The 17,097-nt window shown below is 41.2% G+C and overlaps 1 protein-coding gene across 13 annotated transcripts in view; it reads right to left on the minus strand.

Annotated features, from left to right (window-relative positions):
- The window catches only part of VPS13B (vacuolar protein sorting 13 homolog B), a 623,510-nt gene that overhangs the window by 66,667 nt on the left and 539,746 nt on the right, over positions 1–17,097 (minus strand). For all 13 annotated transcript variants that reach the window (XM_084849024.1, XM_084849023.1, XM_084849026.1 and 10 more), the window contains one exon: positions 8,609–8,770. In XM_084849024.1, coding sequence (XP_084705150.1) covers positions 8,609–8,770 — 162 coding nt within the window. The remainder of the gene's footprint in view (positions 1–8,608; positions 8,771–17,097) is intronic.

Genomic DNA, 17,097 nt, shown 5'->3' on the forward strand with positions numbered 1-17,097 from the left:
GTGAGCTTTTCAATAAGTTTGATTTGGAGGTGTGTTTTTCAGCTGGCTGGTGTTTTAAAAACATTTTGTTGATACTGGTGCTGCTCATTCTCCTAGGGTGTTTTTAAATTCTTTTTTTTAAGTTTTATGGTTTTAATGAAAGTTATTAGATACCTTGGAGGCTCCATTGTGGAGGATGGACAGAAATATGTGAACAACTGCCAAAGGAAGTGAGGCGGGTGGCTACCAGGAAGAGGCCCTTTTCTGCTGTGGCACCCTAGTTGTGGAATGAGCTCCCTAGAGAAGTTCGCCTGGAGCCTATGTTGTACTCCTTTCGGCGCCAGGTGAAGATCTTTTTATTTTCCCAACATTTAAGCATTTTAGCATCCTAGCCTTTTAGCTCTGATGTTTTAAATCTGTATTTTCAATCTCTGCATTGCTGCTAGGTTTTATTCTAGCTGCACTTTTATACTGTAGCATTAAGCTTTTATATTTTGTATTCTTTTATGTTGTACTTTGTGGTTTTAATTTTTGTGAACCGCCCAGAGAGCTTCAGCTATTCGGCAGTATAAAAATGTAATAAACAAACAACAAACAAAAGGAAACACAAATCCCAAGACACCCAAGAGAGGAAATTCCTAACCTATACTTTCCCAGAATAAGTTCTAAAGCTGTAGTTAGATTCTGGCTGTTCATCTCAACTCATCCTACTCAATCCATTTAAGATTTGGCCACTTACTCTAGTACTCTATGTGTTATTTACTATGTGCTTGACACTATACACAGCATAGACATTACACAATCCCTGATGAGGGGACTGAATCTACAATAGACTGAGAATAAATGGTTTAGGTCAGCTATTGACCATTAGTTGCAGTAGAGATGAGGGAAAGGCAGTAAGGTAGAGCTAGGAAGGCTCAGAAAAAGCTTTGTTAAAGAATTAGGCTTTGAAATGTCAGTGAACATGAAAATAGTTTGATGAACAGAGAGGGAAGTATAGTTCTAGGTACAGGAAGACACATATCAGAAGGTACAAATTCAATTTATTATTATTGCTGTTGTTGTTGCTGTTCTTGTTAAATAATAATAATAATAATAATAATAATAATAATAATAATAATAATAATACAGTTACATTTATATCCTGCCTTTTCCAACAAGGAACCCAAGGCAGCATACATGATCCTCCTCCTCCTCTCCATTTTATTCTCCCAATAACCCTGTGAAGTAGGTTAGGCTGAGAATCAATAACTGGCCCAAAGTCACCCAGTGAGCTTCATGGCTGAGTGGGGACTAGAACCTAGGTCTTCCCTGTCCCAGTTCAACACTCTATTACACCATACTGGCTCTGAAGAGTGAGAGGAACAAACAAAGGAGGCTAACAGTATTATTCTTCACATTCTTCCCTCTGTTGATGTGAATCTCAACATCAACAGACCAGGTAAAAGAGGGAGCTGAGTGGCTAATGGCCTGGATAGGACGAATGGCTTCAGATGTTACTGAAAAGCAGGAGGAGAGGACACACAAGTGATCTTTAAGCTTTCAGTGTAATGTTTAAATGGTGAACTTGGTCCCCATATCTTACTGTAAGCCTAACTATCTGTGACGGAAAAAGGCATATTCTTTCCTTGTTAACTCCTGTCTCCATTTCCCTTCCCTTCCTGTCATCCCCCCCCGCCTCCCCCCCCATCAGATTTTGTAAGGTTCTCAGGGCAGGGACGTACCCTCTTGCCTTGCAAAGCACTATGCACATTGATGGGACTATGCAAACAAATGAAAAGATGCACAAACTGTGGGCACTAGAAGCTGGTATAATTCATTTTTTTCCTGTTGTAAAGTTTCCCTTTGGAATATTTCTCCAGAAGTGTGAAAAGCATTTGTGTATATCATGGCAGTAACATCTGAAACTGCTCTCAGAAAATTCGCTACGTCAGAAAATAATATTTCTGATGGGATGGCTAGCTGCTATATTAGTGCAGCTTCAAAATCCATGGTTACTACTCTTGCTTTGCAATCATATACCCTGGTGCAAATGTTTAGGATCATTTGCCAGGATGGAAGACAAATAAACCATTTGTTTTATTTTAGACTTGGACACTATTTTAGACATTTTAGACTTGCACACTATGCTTTGGCCTTGATTGCAGAGTCCACTATAGTTTGTTCCCATTCAATATTTAATTAATTGCCTGTGTGATTTCTATTTTAACCCACTAAATGTAGTTTTTAAGCAAAACTGCTCTTGGCTATCATTATACCATTAATGTAAGGCAATCTTGAAAAGTGGGAAAGTTTTGCGAGCAATATTGAGGCAGGCAGCGACAGGGATTCCTGATGCTGCAGCAAAGGAGACTGGCTACTGGCACTGGATCAGGCATCCATGCCATGAGGTGCTGTTAAATTTGAAGTTCTGCTTGCAGAGTGATAACACAAAGCATGAAAAAGAAAAGGAAATCTGGGATCTGCGGACTGCAGGTAATGGGAAGGAGAAGTTTAAAGCCAGCAGTCATTTGACTACTATTGTATTTACAACAAGGAGTATGATATCCTAGATAAGAGTCATAGACAATATAAACTGCTCTAAAAAGGCCAGGGAAAGGAACAGGGGTTCATTATCTAGGACATCTATTTCCTATAAGACATAGAATGGAACTTCTGCAGAGGTCATTTAACAACAACTGATGGGAACTATTAAGAAGCATTACAGAGTCCATACACTCTATCCTGAGAAGTGGCAATGAGAAGACAGGGTTTGAGGGAAGGGGCTGTAGCTATGTGAAAGAGCTCATACATGCAGAGAGCCCTACGTTCAATCCCTGGCATCTTAGTTAAAGAATCTTCAGCAGTAGGGGGGGAAAACGACCCTACTGCCCAGACAGAGCAGACAGTCCTGGGCTAAAGAGATCAATGGTGTGATTCTCTATAAGGCAGCTTCATATGTTTATAGGTTGATTCCTTTTCCACATTAAGCTTATTCTGCGAGATCTTTCGGCACACTACTGTGACACAAAAAGGAAGTATCCATGGCTGCTGAAAAGCAGTGGAAAAGACCCAACTACACCTCTGAACTCAGACATTTCACCTAAGTTCTGTGTGTTCCAAACATCTAAGTTCCAAACATCTTGATGCTCTGGAGAACTCGACGGTTTCTGTATAGCTTGAAATGGGCCTAAGAATGGATCTAATCACAGACTGCTGAGTCTTATGCCAAGCACCAATTGATATTGCCTCTCTCATCCCCACAAACTGACCTTCAAAAGACCTCTTACTTTTCTAAGGATTCGTGCCAGGTTTTCATGAGGCCAAGTCATTGTTGTAATTTGATGTTATTAGACATTTCACCAGCTTCTCAAGTGCAAAGTTGAACAGAACTATATTCTCAGGGATGCCTTGAACCCAAATAAGGTCAAGAACCTATGAGCAAGCAATTGGCTCAAATCCAGAAAAAAAGTATCTCAGTTCTATCACCTCCCAATGAGGTGAAATCTTAACCAAATGTAATGAGGCATTTTGAAGTTCGACTTTTATGGAGCAGGAAGAATGAAGGGGAAGGGATAATTCTGAGGCATTTCTGGCTTTAAAAAAGTCCCTCATACTCACTGAGATTTTCAGAGGGTTTCCAAAATATGAGAAACTAAAATGCAGCTCCTGTTTATTGCTGTTGCAAAGTAACTATTTAATAAAAGGTTTACTTTTAAATCCAATGATTCAATTCTTTATACAAATTTACATCTGAAGCAAATGTGTTTTGAGGTTTTAGCTTCATACTACCACAGCAAAACCAAAGGAATGTTAATGACTCCTTTCATTTATTTTTATTATGTATTTTAAATGGGCAATTACAACACCTCTCCTCAACTTTAATCAGCAAAAGAAAAATTAAGACTTTAAATGATATGAATGTTAATGAAACCCAATCCTTTGAACACTGTTTATTTTCATTTAACTGAACTGCCTTGCCATACTAAGAAAACCATTTTTGCAAAGGTTAAATAAAGTATTTTATGGCAACCGCTGCTGCTTAGTGCCTGTGTAACAAGAAACATGAGCTGGCCAAAGTTCTGCAAGTGGGTTTTCTTTCCCAGTAAGGGAATGTGGTATCTGAGACCTTGTCCTAACTCATTTTATCCCCAAGTGAGAGTCAAGTAAGTCAAGTATGAACTAATGCCTAGAGGAAAGTCCCTGACTCTGGAAGTATGGATTATTTCATATTTCACATTTATCTTACAATCTGCTCTCAGAGTTCTTAAAATTCACTAACTTGGCAAGATGAGAATTATCATGAGGAATGAAACAGCTTCAAAACTATGAAGTCATCTAGCATTCCATTAATCTGACACTCGCGTGGCTTGTCCATGCTTGGGCACTATTCTGACCTTTGGATAAGGTCCTCAAGAACCACTCCAACATTGAAGCAAGTTGGAACGTGCCACAATATAACACACACAACAGGCTGAAGTCCTAATGAAGCTGTGTTGATTCAGAATGCTTATAAACATACCCCACTTGAAACATTAAGACATGGTGTTAAAAATAGAACTTTGCTTATCCAAGATGACAAGGTAGCAAGCTGTTCAGGGTTCTTTCCAAGGAACACAACATCATGATTGCTTGTTTAAAATTAACCATACAGTTCGGGTGTACGGTTTTGCAATGTTTAGTAAAGGAGTAGGGCTTATGTGTAAAAAAATCCTATGTTTCTGGTATGTTAAGCTACCCATATGGTTCATTTCCATCACCGGTGTCTCGGGAGAGACAATAAAATGTCAGCAGAACAATAATAATACAGAGAGTATTACAAGGCTTGGGGGGCATTCAACAGAGTTACTCATTTAGTTCAGTACTTGCCAGAAAGTGTCCCCAAAATCTAACGTTTCAGAGAGCCAAGCCCTGCTGACCTGCCAGAGGCTGCTCCATTGCTGACCTGCTTTTTTAGTTTCTTCCTCTCTCTGTTTCATCTATGGGCCCATTCTTTTGGCCTGCTGGCACATGAGTCATTCCTGGGAACCAAGGCTGAGAGTAATTCCCCAGGGCCATATAACAAGCCCAGAGCAGTCTAAAAGACCATAGTCCAGTTTTATATCTACTGGATCATAGTGGCTCTTAACCTCATAGGTAATCGTGTGACTACAAATCAAGCAATACATATATACTCACCACACAACACACTCCAGCACTTCAAAACTGAAGTTAATTTTTAAAAAGTAATGCAGATAATTGCAAATATTTTAATCTTTCAAAATACATAAACACCTGGAACAGAAACCTTGGATAGAAACATCTGAAAAATGTGGAGGAAAGGCAAAGTAGATAAGCTGCTCCTCAAAACACAACTTCAGTCAGACAATTTCTACTGATCAGGGGAACACCTTCAGTATCACAGATTTCTAATATAGACAATCCCTGTCCAGGCATTCGTCTGAACGCATGAGGGCTTTAAGTGGGTAAAGGGGTAGGGCCGTGAATACTGGCTGTACCCCCCTCAGTTCAAACCTTGCCGTGCTGACTCAGCAAGGTCTGAAAGAGAGTTCTATTTGCATTCACTTGAGGGTGAGCAGAACTCTCCACTCAAGCAGGAAACCTGATAAAGCAGGTCTGTGATCATTCAAAGGGTTGTATTCAAGCAAATGCTAGTAGAATTCTCTTTTAGACATTGCTGACTTAAGATGGCAAGGTATGATCTCAGGGCTGTGGGGCCAGTATAGCTGGAGATGTAGGGGGTTGGACCAGTGAGCACAACCCTGACCCTCTACCCACTTAAAGCTCTCACATGCTCAAGTGAATGCCTGAACAGAGCTACAACCCACATACAAAGTAGTTAATGTGGAGAAGCCTAACCATTTGAGAAGGTTCCCAACCTTTAGCACACATAAGAATCCATGGCAGGGAAAAATCTCACTACACTGTCTTTAATACAGACAAACTTTGTCAACAATCTAAATGTCTCATCTTCATAGGAACAAAAGAGAATGCTTTATTATGTGGCAGAAGTATCACAAGTTTAAAAATAAAAAAGAAAGTTCCAAAAAAGCAGTGATGAGTATTTTAAACACTCAGAATTTTATGGACAAGTTGCATGATTTAGAACACTTAAATAATTTGCCTGCAAGCTGGAGTGTAATAGGTCACCTAGAGTTGGGTCCCTTTCCCGCTGAATTTGCCTAAGCATAAGTCATGGTAGCACACATGATTAATGCTCTGCAAAGCCCTTCCTCATTAGGGAGGGGTCCGTGGCTCAGTGGTAGAGCCCCTGCTTTGCACACAGAAAGTCCCAGGATCAATCCTCGGCATCTCCAGGTAGGGCTCTAAAAAATCCTGCCTGAAAGCCTGGAGAGCCACTGCCGGTCAGTGTCAGTCAGTGCCAGTGGGAATACTGTAGACATCATATACCTCGACTTCAGCAAAGCTTTCGACAAAGTGCCCCATGAGATCCTGATGAGCAAACGAGCTCAAAGTGGGCTAGATGAAACAACGATCCGGTGGATCCACAGTTGGCTACAGAATCGGACTCAAAGAGTGCTTATCAATGGGACCTTCTCAAACTGGGGAGAGGTAACGAGCGGGGTACCACAGGGCTCAGTCCTGGGCCCAGTGCTCTTCAACATTTGTATTAATGACTTGGAGGAGGAGGTGCAGGGAATGCTGATCAAATGTGCAGATGACACAAAATTGGGTGGGATAGCTAATACCTTGGAAGACAGAAACAAAATTCAGTGATCTTGTTAGACTGGAGCACTGGGCAGAAAACAACAGAATGGCATTTAATAGGGAAAAATGCCAAGTTCTGCACTTAGGAAAAAGAAACCAAATGCATCGTTACAAGATGGGGGATACATGGCTCAACAACACTACAAGCGAGAAGGATCTTGGAATTGTTGTAGATCACAAGCTGAATATGAGCCAACAATGTGATGTGGCTGTAAAAAAGGCAAATGCTATTTTGGGCTGCATTAATAGAAGCATAGCTTCCAAATCCCAGGAAGTACTAGTTGCCCTCTACTCAGCACTGGTTAGGCCTCATCTGGAGTACTGTGTCCAGTTCTGGGCACCACATTTTCAGAAGGATGCAGACAAACTGGAGAGAGTTCAGAGGAGGGCAACAAAGATGACCAGGGGACTGGAAACAAAGCCCTTTGAAGAGAGACTGAAAGAACTGGGCATGTTTAGCCTTGAGAAGAGAAGACTGAAGGGAGAGATGATAGTGCTCTTCAACTACTTGAAAGGTTGTCACAGAGAGGAAGGCCAGGATCTCTTTTCGATCATCCCAGAGTGCAGGACACGGAATCATGGGCTCAAGTGACAGGAAGCCAGATTCCAGCTGAACATCAGGAAAAACGTCCTGACTGTTAGAGCAATACAACAATGGAACCAATTACCTAGGGAGGTGGTGGGCTCTCCCACACTGGAGGCATTCAAGATGAGGCTGGACAGCCATCTGTCAGGGATGCTCTGACTTGGATTCCTGCACTGAGCAGGGGGTCGGACTCATTGGCCTTGTAAGCCCCTTCCAACCCTACTATTCTATGATTCTCTGTCAACAGCACTGGGCTAGATGGACCAATGGACCATCAGAATAAGGCAGCCTCCTATGTTCCTAGGTTTCAGCACAGATTATTCTGGAAAGACAGCAGCAGCAGTGTAACGTGAGACTGAAGAACTGGTAACCATGCTGTTCTTCACAGCTGCTACCCCAGACTTTGCAGTCTTCCCACAACCACAATCTCCTTGAGTTAGTTTTTTTCTGCCTGTGTTGAACAGAACATTGCAGTCATCCCACCTACATATTTCTTGTTGTTTCTGCACAGGTGAGAAGGAGAAGCATGAAGACAAAAGCAAATGCTAGGTATGTCTGATTTCTTAGAACTGCTTCATGATACTGAATATACAAAAGAAACTTTTTATGACAGAATTAACTGTAAAGCCCATGTGTGGGTTGTATGGTTTGATGTTCCTACATGAGGCTTCATGTACACACACACGCACATGCACGCACACGCACACACACGCACACACACACACACAGTGAAGCTATATGCAACTTCAATCATATGTAAATGCAGATAAAAAACTTACATGGAGAATCATCATGTGCTGATATCTATGAATTACATAGGAATTGTGAAGGGCTTATAATATGGGGACACTGTCAGTATTCTTAAGGATGGGAAAAGGAGAGGCTTTGTATGACATCCTTCCCCAAGACACCATTTTGTGGTTTGTCCTTCAGCTTTAGCATTGCCATTTCCTAACATATGTTTTAATTTCAACAGAAGCTTTCTGCCCTCAGTGTTAGGATTAACATCCCAAAAACTGAAGAGGATTTCCCCCCTTAAACCTGACAAGTTATTGCTGTACTTTGGTTTAGAGGCCTGAAGTTCTTTTTTTCCTTTTTTTAAAATTGGAAAGGGTGTGGGTGTACAGTTCCAAACTTGAATAAGATCTAAACACTTCTGGGTTTCCTCAGCCTTTTTGTTTATCTCTTGTGTCTCTTGCAGCTAAAGTGTGTGACTCCAGCTGGAATCTGGAAAGCTAAAGATAGCTGAATGCATGAATAAAAACCGAGAATCAATTATTAGAACACCACCCAGTTTTAACAATCGTTGCACTTGTAAGGCTTTTTCTGACATACCTGCGGGAACTTGTGAGAGCGCCAGCTGTACTGGTGACTGTGGAGGCTAGCCAGCAAAACATTTTCGTCAGTATCCACCTGGCCAAACCGCAGTGTCTCCTGTGTGTCATTACAGATTACAAAATGGCTGAAGACCAACTCTTCTGCCTCGGGGCGCTGGTTCTGAAAGGAAAAGAATATGAACGCCAAACAAGCGTCAGATTAATTGCAAGATGTTTGGCAGCTGTCTGCCCAGTGGCAAATGTTTCTACACCAAAAAACTCCCCTGTCACAAGCTTTTCCTACAAAGCTTTCTTTCCATATCATAAATGGCAAAGCAATTTATGGGTCCCCAAAATGTTTTTTCATTTATGCTCCTTGAACTGTAAACCACAAACAACCCAAAATACAATGAAATCTCAACGTTTAGCGGATTATTTGCGCCGAGTTAGCATGTGTTGGAAACTAAGCATCATTCATACTACAGAGAAGCGTACAAGGGATCAGCTTGAAGAGATTTTACATACGCGTACAAAATCTACCCATGCTCCATAATGGCACTAAAATCACCACTTCAAAGACAACTGAACTGATATTTCAAAATTTAGTATGAAGGTTTACAAAAGTAACATGAATTTTTGAGAACTTCTTTGAACAGTAAAACAGTGGTATCAAAATTTGATTTTAATCAGACCTAGTCAAAAATGGGTATGATCAAAAACAAAGATGGCAAGGACCTAACAGAAGCAGAAGAGATCAAGAAAAGGTGGCAAGAATATATGGAAGATCTGTATAGGAAGGATAATAATATCGGGGATAGATTTGACGGCGTGGTCAGTGAGCTAGAGCCAGACATCCTGAAGAGTGAGGTTGAATGGGCCTTAAGAAGCATTGCTAATAACAAGGCAGCAGGAGATGACGGTAACCCAGCTGAACTGTTTAAAATCTTGCAAGATGATGCTGTCAAGGTGATGCATGCCATATGCCAGCAAATTTGGAAAACACAAGAATGGCCAACGGATTGGAAAAAATCAACCTTTATCCCCATACCAAAAAAGGGAAGCACCAAAGAATGTTCAAACTATCGAACAGTGGCACTTATTTCACATGCCAGCAAGGTAATGCTCAAGATCTTGCAATGTAGACTCCAGCAATTCATGGAACGAGAATTGCCAGATGTACAAGCTGGGTTTAGAAAAGGCAGAGGAACTAGAGACCAAATTGCCAATATCTGCTGGATAATGGAGAAAGCCAGGGAGTTTCAGAAAAACATCTATTTCTGTTTTATTGACTATTCTAAAGCCTTTGACTGTGTGGATCATAAGAAATTGTGGCAAGTTCTTGGTGGTATGGGGATACCAAGTCATCTTGTCTGCCTCCTGAGGAATCTGTATAACGACCAAGTAGCAACGGTAAGAACAGACCATGGAACAACGGACTGGTTTAAGATTGGGAAAGGAGTACGGCAGGATTGTATACTCTCACCCTACCTATTCAACCTGTACGCAGAACACATCATGTGACGTGCTGGGCTTGACGAAGCCAAGGCTGGAGTTAAAAGCGCTGGAAGAAACATTAACAATCTCAGATATGCAGATGATACCACTTTGATGGCTGAAAGCGAGGAGGAGCTGAGGAACCTCATGACGAAGGTGAAAGAAGAAAGTGCAAAAGCTGGGTTGCAGTTAAACCTAAAAAAAACCAAGATTATGGCAACCAGCTTGATTGATAACTGGCAAATAGAGGGAGAAAATGTGGAGGCAGTGACAGACTTTGTCTTTCTAGGCACAAAGATTACTGCAGATGCTGACTGCAGCCAGGAAATCAGAAGATGTTTACTTCTTGGGAGGAGAGCAATGACAAATCTTGATAAAATAGTGAAGAGCAGAGACATCACACTGACAACAAAGGTCTGCATAGTTCAAGCAATGGTATTCCCTGTAGTAACCTATGGCTGTGAGAGCTGGACCATAAGGAAGGTTGAGCGAAGGAAGATAGATGCTTTTGAACGGTGGTGCTGGAGGAAAATTCTGAGAGTGCCTTGGACTGCAAGAAGATCAAACCAGTCCATACTCCAGGAAATAAAGCCAGACTGGTCACTTGAGGGAATGATATTAAAGGCAAAACTGAAGTACTTTGGCCACATAATGAGAAGACAGGATACCCTGGAGAAGATGCTGATGCTAGGGAAAGTGGAAGGCAAAAGGAAGAGGGGCCGACCAAGGGCAAGGTGGATGGATGATATTCTGGAGGTGACAGGCTCGACCTTGGGGGAGCTGGGGGTGGCAACGGCTGACAGGAAGCTCTGGCGTAGGCTGGTCCATGAAGTCACGAAGAGTCGGAAGCGACTGACCGAATAAACAACAAAAGTCCCTGGTACATCTTAGAAATTAGGCACTATTTACAAGCAGAAATGTCAAATATCAAAATGCCAACCTCAGATTTCATTTTGTTTTAAAACTGAGTTCAGTTCTATGAACTAGGCTTAACCCTGCTGTTCACATAAAGTTTCTAGAATGCTCTGTTGCACTGATGTAAGCAAATATAACATACTGGAGTCTGCTCTTTGCCAGGGAGTGTACAAACAAAATGTAAAAGTACTTAGCAAGTTTTATGTAGCTAAAGGATGATTTGATAGTGCTGTCACTCCCATGAGGTAAACATGGTATCTTGAACATAGCAAAACAGTGATCATTCTGGAATTCATGTAAAGGGCTGGTCAACAATTTCTTCTATTCCATGGCAAACACCCCGGATCCACACACATCTGGATACTCTTTTGGAAAAACTTCCCATTATTATCTTAAAAGTTAAAACGGGCTGGCAGCAACCACCACAATATTACCCTCAAACAGTTGTATGAACAATGCCTGTGGATAAATGAGGAACATGAACAGGAGGGTGCTTTTGTATTTATCTCCTACTTGTGGGTTTTCTAAAGGCAGTTGGTTGGCCACTGTGTGAATAGAATGTTGGAATAGATAGATCCTTGATTATGTAACAGGGCTATTATGTTACAAATGAGCAATATCACTGGAACAGTACAAGGAAATCAATGTGCTTGTGAAAGGCCAAACAAAAGTCTGAAAGGAATGGTTGCTTCCTCTAAGCTTAAGAGCAAATGTATGAAGAACATACTCCCTTCTATATAATCTATTTACTCTACTTGAAAATGTTTCAGTATCCAGGAACAATGTTCTTGTATCAAAGTACATATGTAGCAGGACATGTGGAGATGAAACATGGACCATAGTGCTGAAAATCCACATGAGATTTTGTTAAACTATGCCATTCACTTCTGATATTTAAAGTATTATGCTGTCCAGTGCCCTTTCAAAATTTATTTTAAATTAATGAGAATATCGCATTGTCCTCCCCCATCATCCTTTCTCATCATTCACTTGTATTTGGCCTGTTTGCTGCTCTAACTGGAGCAAAAAGCATACTAGGCATCTTTTCACCAGTAGTACTGTATGACTGATGGACTCACTTGACAGTCTGTTTAAATTACCAAAGTCTCAAGGTTCATTAATCCCTGCAGTACTCTGCGTTACAAGAATGATTTGAAGCCAGTAGAAGAGCAAGTGGCTATCTTGCCACAAGTCCTTCAAGATGTTCCTACCATTTATGTAAGGTATTTCTATCCTGTCTCTCCATCTGTTTGAGGCCAACTGCCAATTCACAGTGATCACTTACCCAATAATGTAATATACCACATTGCTCCACTTTTTCCATTTGAGTCAACAGACTCAAATGGAAGCTCTTTTCTTCATGCCCACTGGCTATATTTCCATTCTCTTTAGTTATCTTTTTCCTCAACCATTTTGCCTATGTTGACTCTCCTGTGACCATTTCCCCCCAGGTGATTGCTTGGCAGCTTCAAGATGGCCTTCAGTCTTAGAGCTGGATTTATTTCCCAGTGTTCTTTTCTTCCATAGCATCTTTTCCCAGCACCAACGGACAGGCTCTTCCCTTGTTGTTTACTGTTTCTTCAAGGTTCTGTCAGCAAAATGCCAGAGAACTCATAGAAGCATATAAAAGCAAGGAAGATGGCCAGGCCTCTGTTAGCTAGCCAACTCTTTCTTGGCCACCAGTTTTCCACAGAGTTCAGTTTGGTAGCTGCTGCTGTCAACACTTCATTTAGACAAACACAAAGGGCCAAATGTTCAGTTCTTAGGTGTGTAAAGTATGTGATCTATTATTAATTTCCAGAGTTATGCAAAATTGTCCTTGGATATATATATGTATTAACATCTGTAGGATGTCTGAACATCCCAAGCAGAACTTGGTTTCTATGGTAACTGCATACCCAAATGTATATACTCCATTTTCCATTATGTGTAAAATAAATATTGTACTACATTCCTGTGTTTTCTCAACATTTCCCCTTGGCTTCATTGTTTTCTTTTCTAGAGGCAGAATAAAGTATCAGAGGAAAGGGCATGAGTCATGTGAACACATAATTTTCACCCTTCCCACACAGGCTGCTTATACCCTAGTTTTTTCCTTTCTCCCCAATTTATTTGTAGATTCACATCCAGACACACACACCCCAATTCACTAGCACATGCTAGGGAAGGGTGCTTGAGGTAGCTGGGGTAGAGCTGGAATTAAGGGGACTTTCCTTTGGGGCTTCCAGAGCCATGGGCTCTATGATTCAATATAATTAAAAATGTTTAATTTGGCCCTGTTCTCATAAACATGCTCTATACAGGAAAAGTCAGTAGAACAACCAAAGATCCACATTTTATAAGCAGTGGAGATTACTACAGAGCATCTGTATATACTATGTAAAGTAGTATCTGGGGAAAGCAAGGCTGACATTCCTGGTGCCACTTCAGAGCACAGAGTTTGTTTTGGCATTCTCTAATGGTGGATCTATAACTTTATATTGTCAAGCTGCCATACCCACATGCTCAGAGAACTACCCACAAACATGGATTTTCTTGTTACAGATTTATAAAATGTTTGTCTTTAAAGGACAGATTTAAAATCTAAGGAATTTAGTATGTTACAATCAAACATAGATAAGAATATACAAAGCATTTTCTCCCTAAGAAAGTTTACTGAATTTTCTTGTTAAAACTGCAGCCAGAAAGACTGGAAGCTTAATATTGCAAGATGTTTAAAACTCATTTTAGTGGAATACATTAATCTGACCTTTTATTTCAGTTTATTGAAGAAAATAATACAAATGCTATTTCTATATTAAATGTGTATGGAACATTTCAATGGCAACAAGGGCCAAATTAAAAAATGACACATGTTTGTATTATTATGGGCTTTGGCCTATAGATTGAAAATGTATGCAGATAATGCAAAACTCTATAAACTTTGCTATTAACTGCACATATTCTTAACATATGACTGAATATCTTAGACTCCACTGAAGTTAAAAACTGAGAAGCTAAATTCAATAATAAAAGCTGCAGTCCTACAAATACATATATGGGGGTAAATCCCATTGAAACCAGTGGAATCCAGTTCTAGGGAAGGATAAATATGCATAGGATTGTGAGGTAAACTAGGGTGACTGGTGGTGTGTAAGCCAAAACTGTTCCCTCTGACCCTACCAGCTTTTAAATCAGAGTACAATAAGAAGTCTCTGACGATTTTACACATAAAGAAAGGAAAAATGCTTGTAAGTAGTATGTAAAAAAGAGAGATTCCACACATTAATACTACTCATGTTTTCTATGTTGTATTCATATCATGTAGTAGATAAATGTACATATGTAATGCTGTGCCTCAGTGCATGTGCTATATATCTGTGAAGTCCATACTGCTGGATAGTGCCAAATGTCCATGGAGCCTGATCACTTCTGAGGGGGGTCAGCTTGTAAAGCACCATACACTTCTGGTTCAGGACCACCATCTGGAAAAGAGAGTGTTCCAGAGAATACAGCGGTTGGCCACCCCTAAACTAAAGAATGGAAACAGTATAGTCTCCAAAAATGTTAAGCATCTGTTTCTGACGAGGCTGTACAGATTGGATCATCACAGGACAAATCAAGGGTCTAGTCTACACTGTAGTACCTTCAGTTTCCAGTTACTTTCTATTTAACCTTTCCAGGTTAAGATATATTTCATCCACGTGGTTATGAAATATTTTAAATAAAATATATAAATAAATGGGAGGTGATTAAATCTCACTTTATAGAGTATGAGGTCATCTTTTTTCTCTGTTTGAGGATCAGGGCTCAAGAATCAGCCTTGGTCGCCCTGATGGATGACCTTCATCGAGAGAGGGACAGGGGGAGTGCAACCCTGTTAATTCTGCTTGATCTCTCATTGGCTTTTGATACCAATGACCATGATATCCTCCTGGATCAACTCCGTGGGATGGGTATTGGAGGCACTGTGCTACAGTGGTTCCGGTCCTACCTACAGGGCCGATTTCAGAGAGTAACGTTGGGCGACTATTCCTTGGCCCCTTGGCAATTGAGCTATGGAGTGCTGCAGGGTACCATCCTGTCCCCAGTGTTGTTTAACATCTATATGAAGCTGCTGGGAGTGGTCATTAGGGGATTTGGATCTAAATGCCATCAGTATGCTGATGACACGCAGCTCTATCTCCCTGTGACATCTGAATCAGGAGAGGCTATGCAAGTCCTGAATCAGTGCCTAGACTCAGTGATGGGCTGGATGAGGGCCAATAAACTGAAGCTGAATCCTGGCAAGATGGAAGCCCTGTGGGTGAGTGGTTCCTGGGTCCAGGAGATAGGCTCATTGCCTGTTCTGGATGGGGTTGCACTCCCTCTGAAAGATCAGGTCCGTAGTCTGTGGGTACTCCTAGATCCATCATTGTTGTTGGAGGCCCAAGTGGTCGCGGTAGCTTGGAGTGCCTTTTACCAGCTTTGGCTGGTTCGCCAGCTACAGCCTCTCCTGGACAGCGATAGCTTGACCACGGTGGTACAGGCATTAGTAACCTCAAGACTGGATTACTGCACTGCGCTCTATGTGGGGCTGCCCTTAAGGCTGGTCCGGAAGCTGGAGCTAGTGCAGAATGCAGCAGCTCGGCTGTTGTCGGGAGCTGCCCCTTTTCAGCGTGTAACTCCTTTGCTGAGGGAACTGCACTGGCTGCCTATTTGCTCCCGGGCCAGGTTTAAGGTATTAGTACTGGTGTACAAAGCCCTAAACAACTTGGGACCAGGATACCTCCTTCCCTACCAACCTGCCTGGTCACTGAGGTCATCAGAGGGCATGTTCCTGGTGGTTCCGCATGGACCTATGGCCCGGTTGGAGTCCACCAGGAGAAGAGACTTCAGTGTGGTGGCCCCCTTCCTGTGGAATTCCCTGCCTTTAGAGGTCAGACAGGCGCTAACATTGTGTTCTTTCTGGCGCCTTCTGAAGACGTTCTTTCAAGAGGCCTTCCTTGCATGACCAGCTGTGGGTTGTTGAATTCCACTTCATTGGGATTTGTCTTTTAAAAGATGTTTTAACTTTTTAAACTCTTTTAACCTTTGTTTTATTCTTATGTTGTTCACCGCTTTGAAATCTTCTGATGAGGAGCGGTATATAAATATTGTAAATAAATAAATAAATAAATAAATAAGAAGTGTGATTGTTTCTATACATAATGGGTGTCATTCAACGTGGCATGAGTGGACTTCCACTTCCACAACTAGACTTCCTCTATTCTCCACTACTCTAAATCTGGTCCAGAGGGTCCCTCAACTGTAAAGAGGCTAGCCTGGCAACTAACTGTATGTTGTTCTCTTCCTGGTGCTGAGTGAAGTCTTTTTTTTTTTTATTATTCTCCCAGGCTTCTTAGTCATTCGGTTTAAAAAAAATGTATAGTGTGTTTTCAGATCTCTGCACCACTACTGGTTTTTACTTTGGCTTTTATTCTAGTTTTATTCTGTCGTAAATTTGTTCAGTGTTTGTACATTCTGTTTTATTATGTTATTGAATTTTATGGTTTATTTTGTGAACCGCCTCAAAGATTTTCGGCTATTGGGTGGTACAGAAATGTAACAAACAGAGGAATAATTTGGGGGCACTTGGAGGGCTACAGGGGGGAAAGGGAATCTGTTCTGCCTAGGTATAGTTGGATACAACTCAATATTCCAACTAAAAGCTTAAAAATGCATGTTGAGGACATGTCAGGTTATTCTGCCCCATTTCCTCTAGTTCTCCATCTGATTTAATACATTAAGGTCTCCTCTCCTCAATTACAATAATCGATACAATGTAAGAATTCTACTGAGAGAGAAGGAGCAGCCAAAACAGAGCTCCTTCTCTCTCAGTAGAATTTTTACATTGTATCGATTATTGTAATTGAGGAGAGGAGACCCTGATGTATTAAATCAGATGGAGAACTAGAGGAAATGGGGCAGAGTAACCTGACATGTCTTCAACATGCATTTTTAAGCTTTTGAACAAGAGAAGCAGTAAAATGTCAGGGAGGGTTGTCTACACTGCATTTACTTCAATTCTCAGACACAAGGACAGTCATTCCATCCTCCAGTGGTTAAAAAATAGGCAAAGCTGATGGCATGAATTGGTGT

This window comes from Heloderma suspectum, chromosome 4, assembly GCF_057233095.1.
Source record: "Heloderma suspectum isolate Gila_16-S chromosome 4, 16-S_ref, whole genome shotgun sequence".
Classification (NCBI taxonomy): domain Eukaryota; kingdom Metazoa; phylum Chordata; class Lepidosauria; order Squamata; family Helodermatidae; genus Heloderma; species Heloderma suspectum.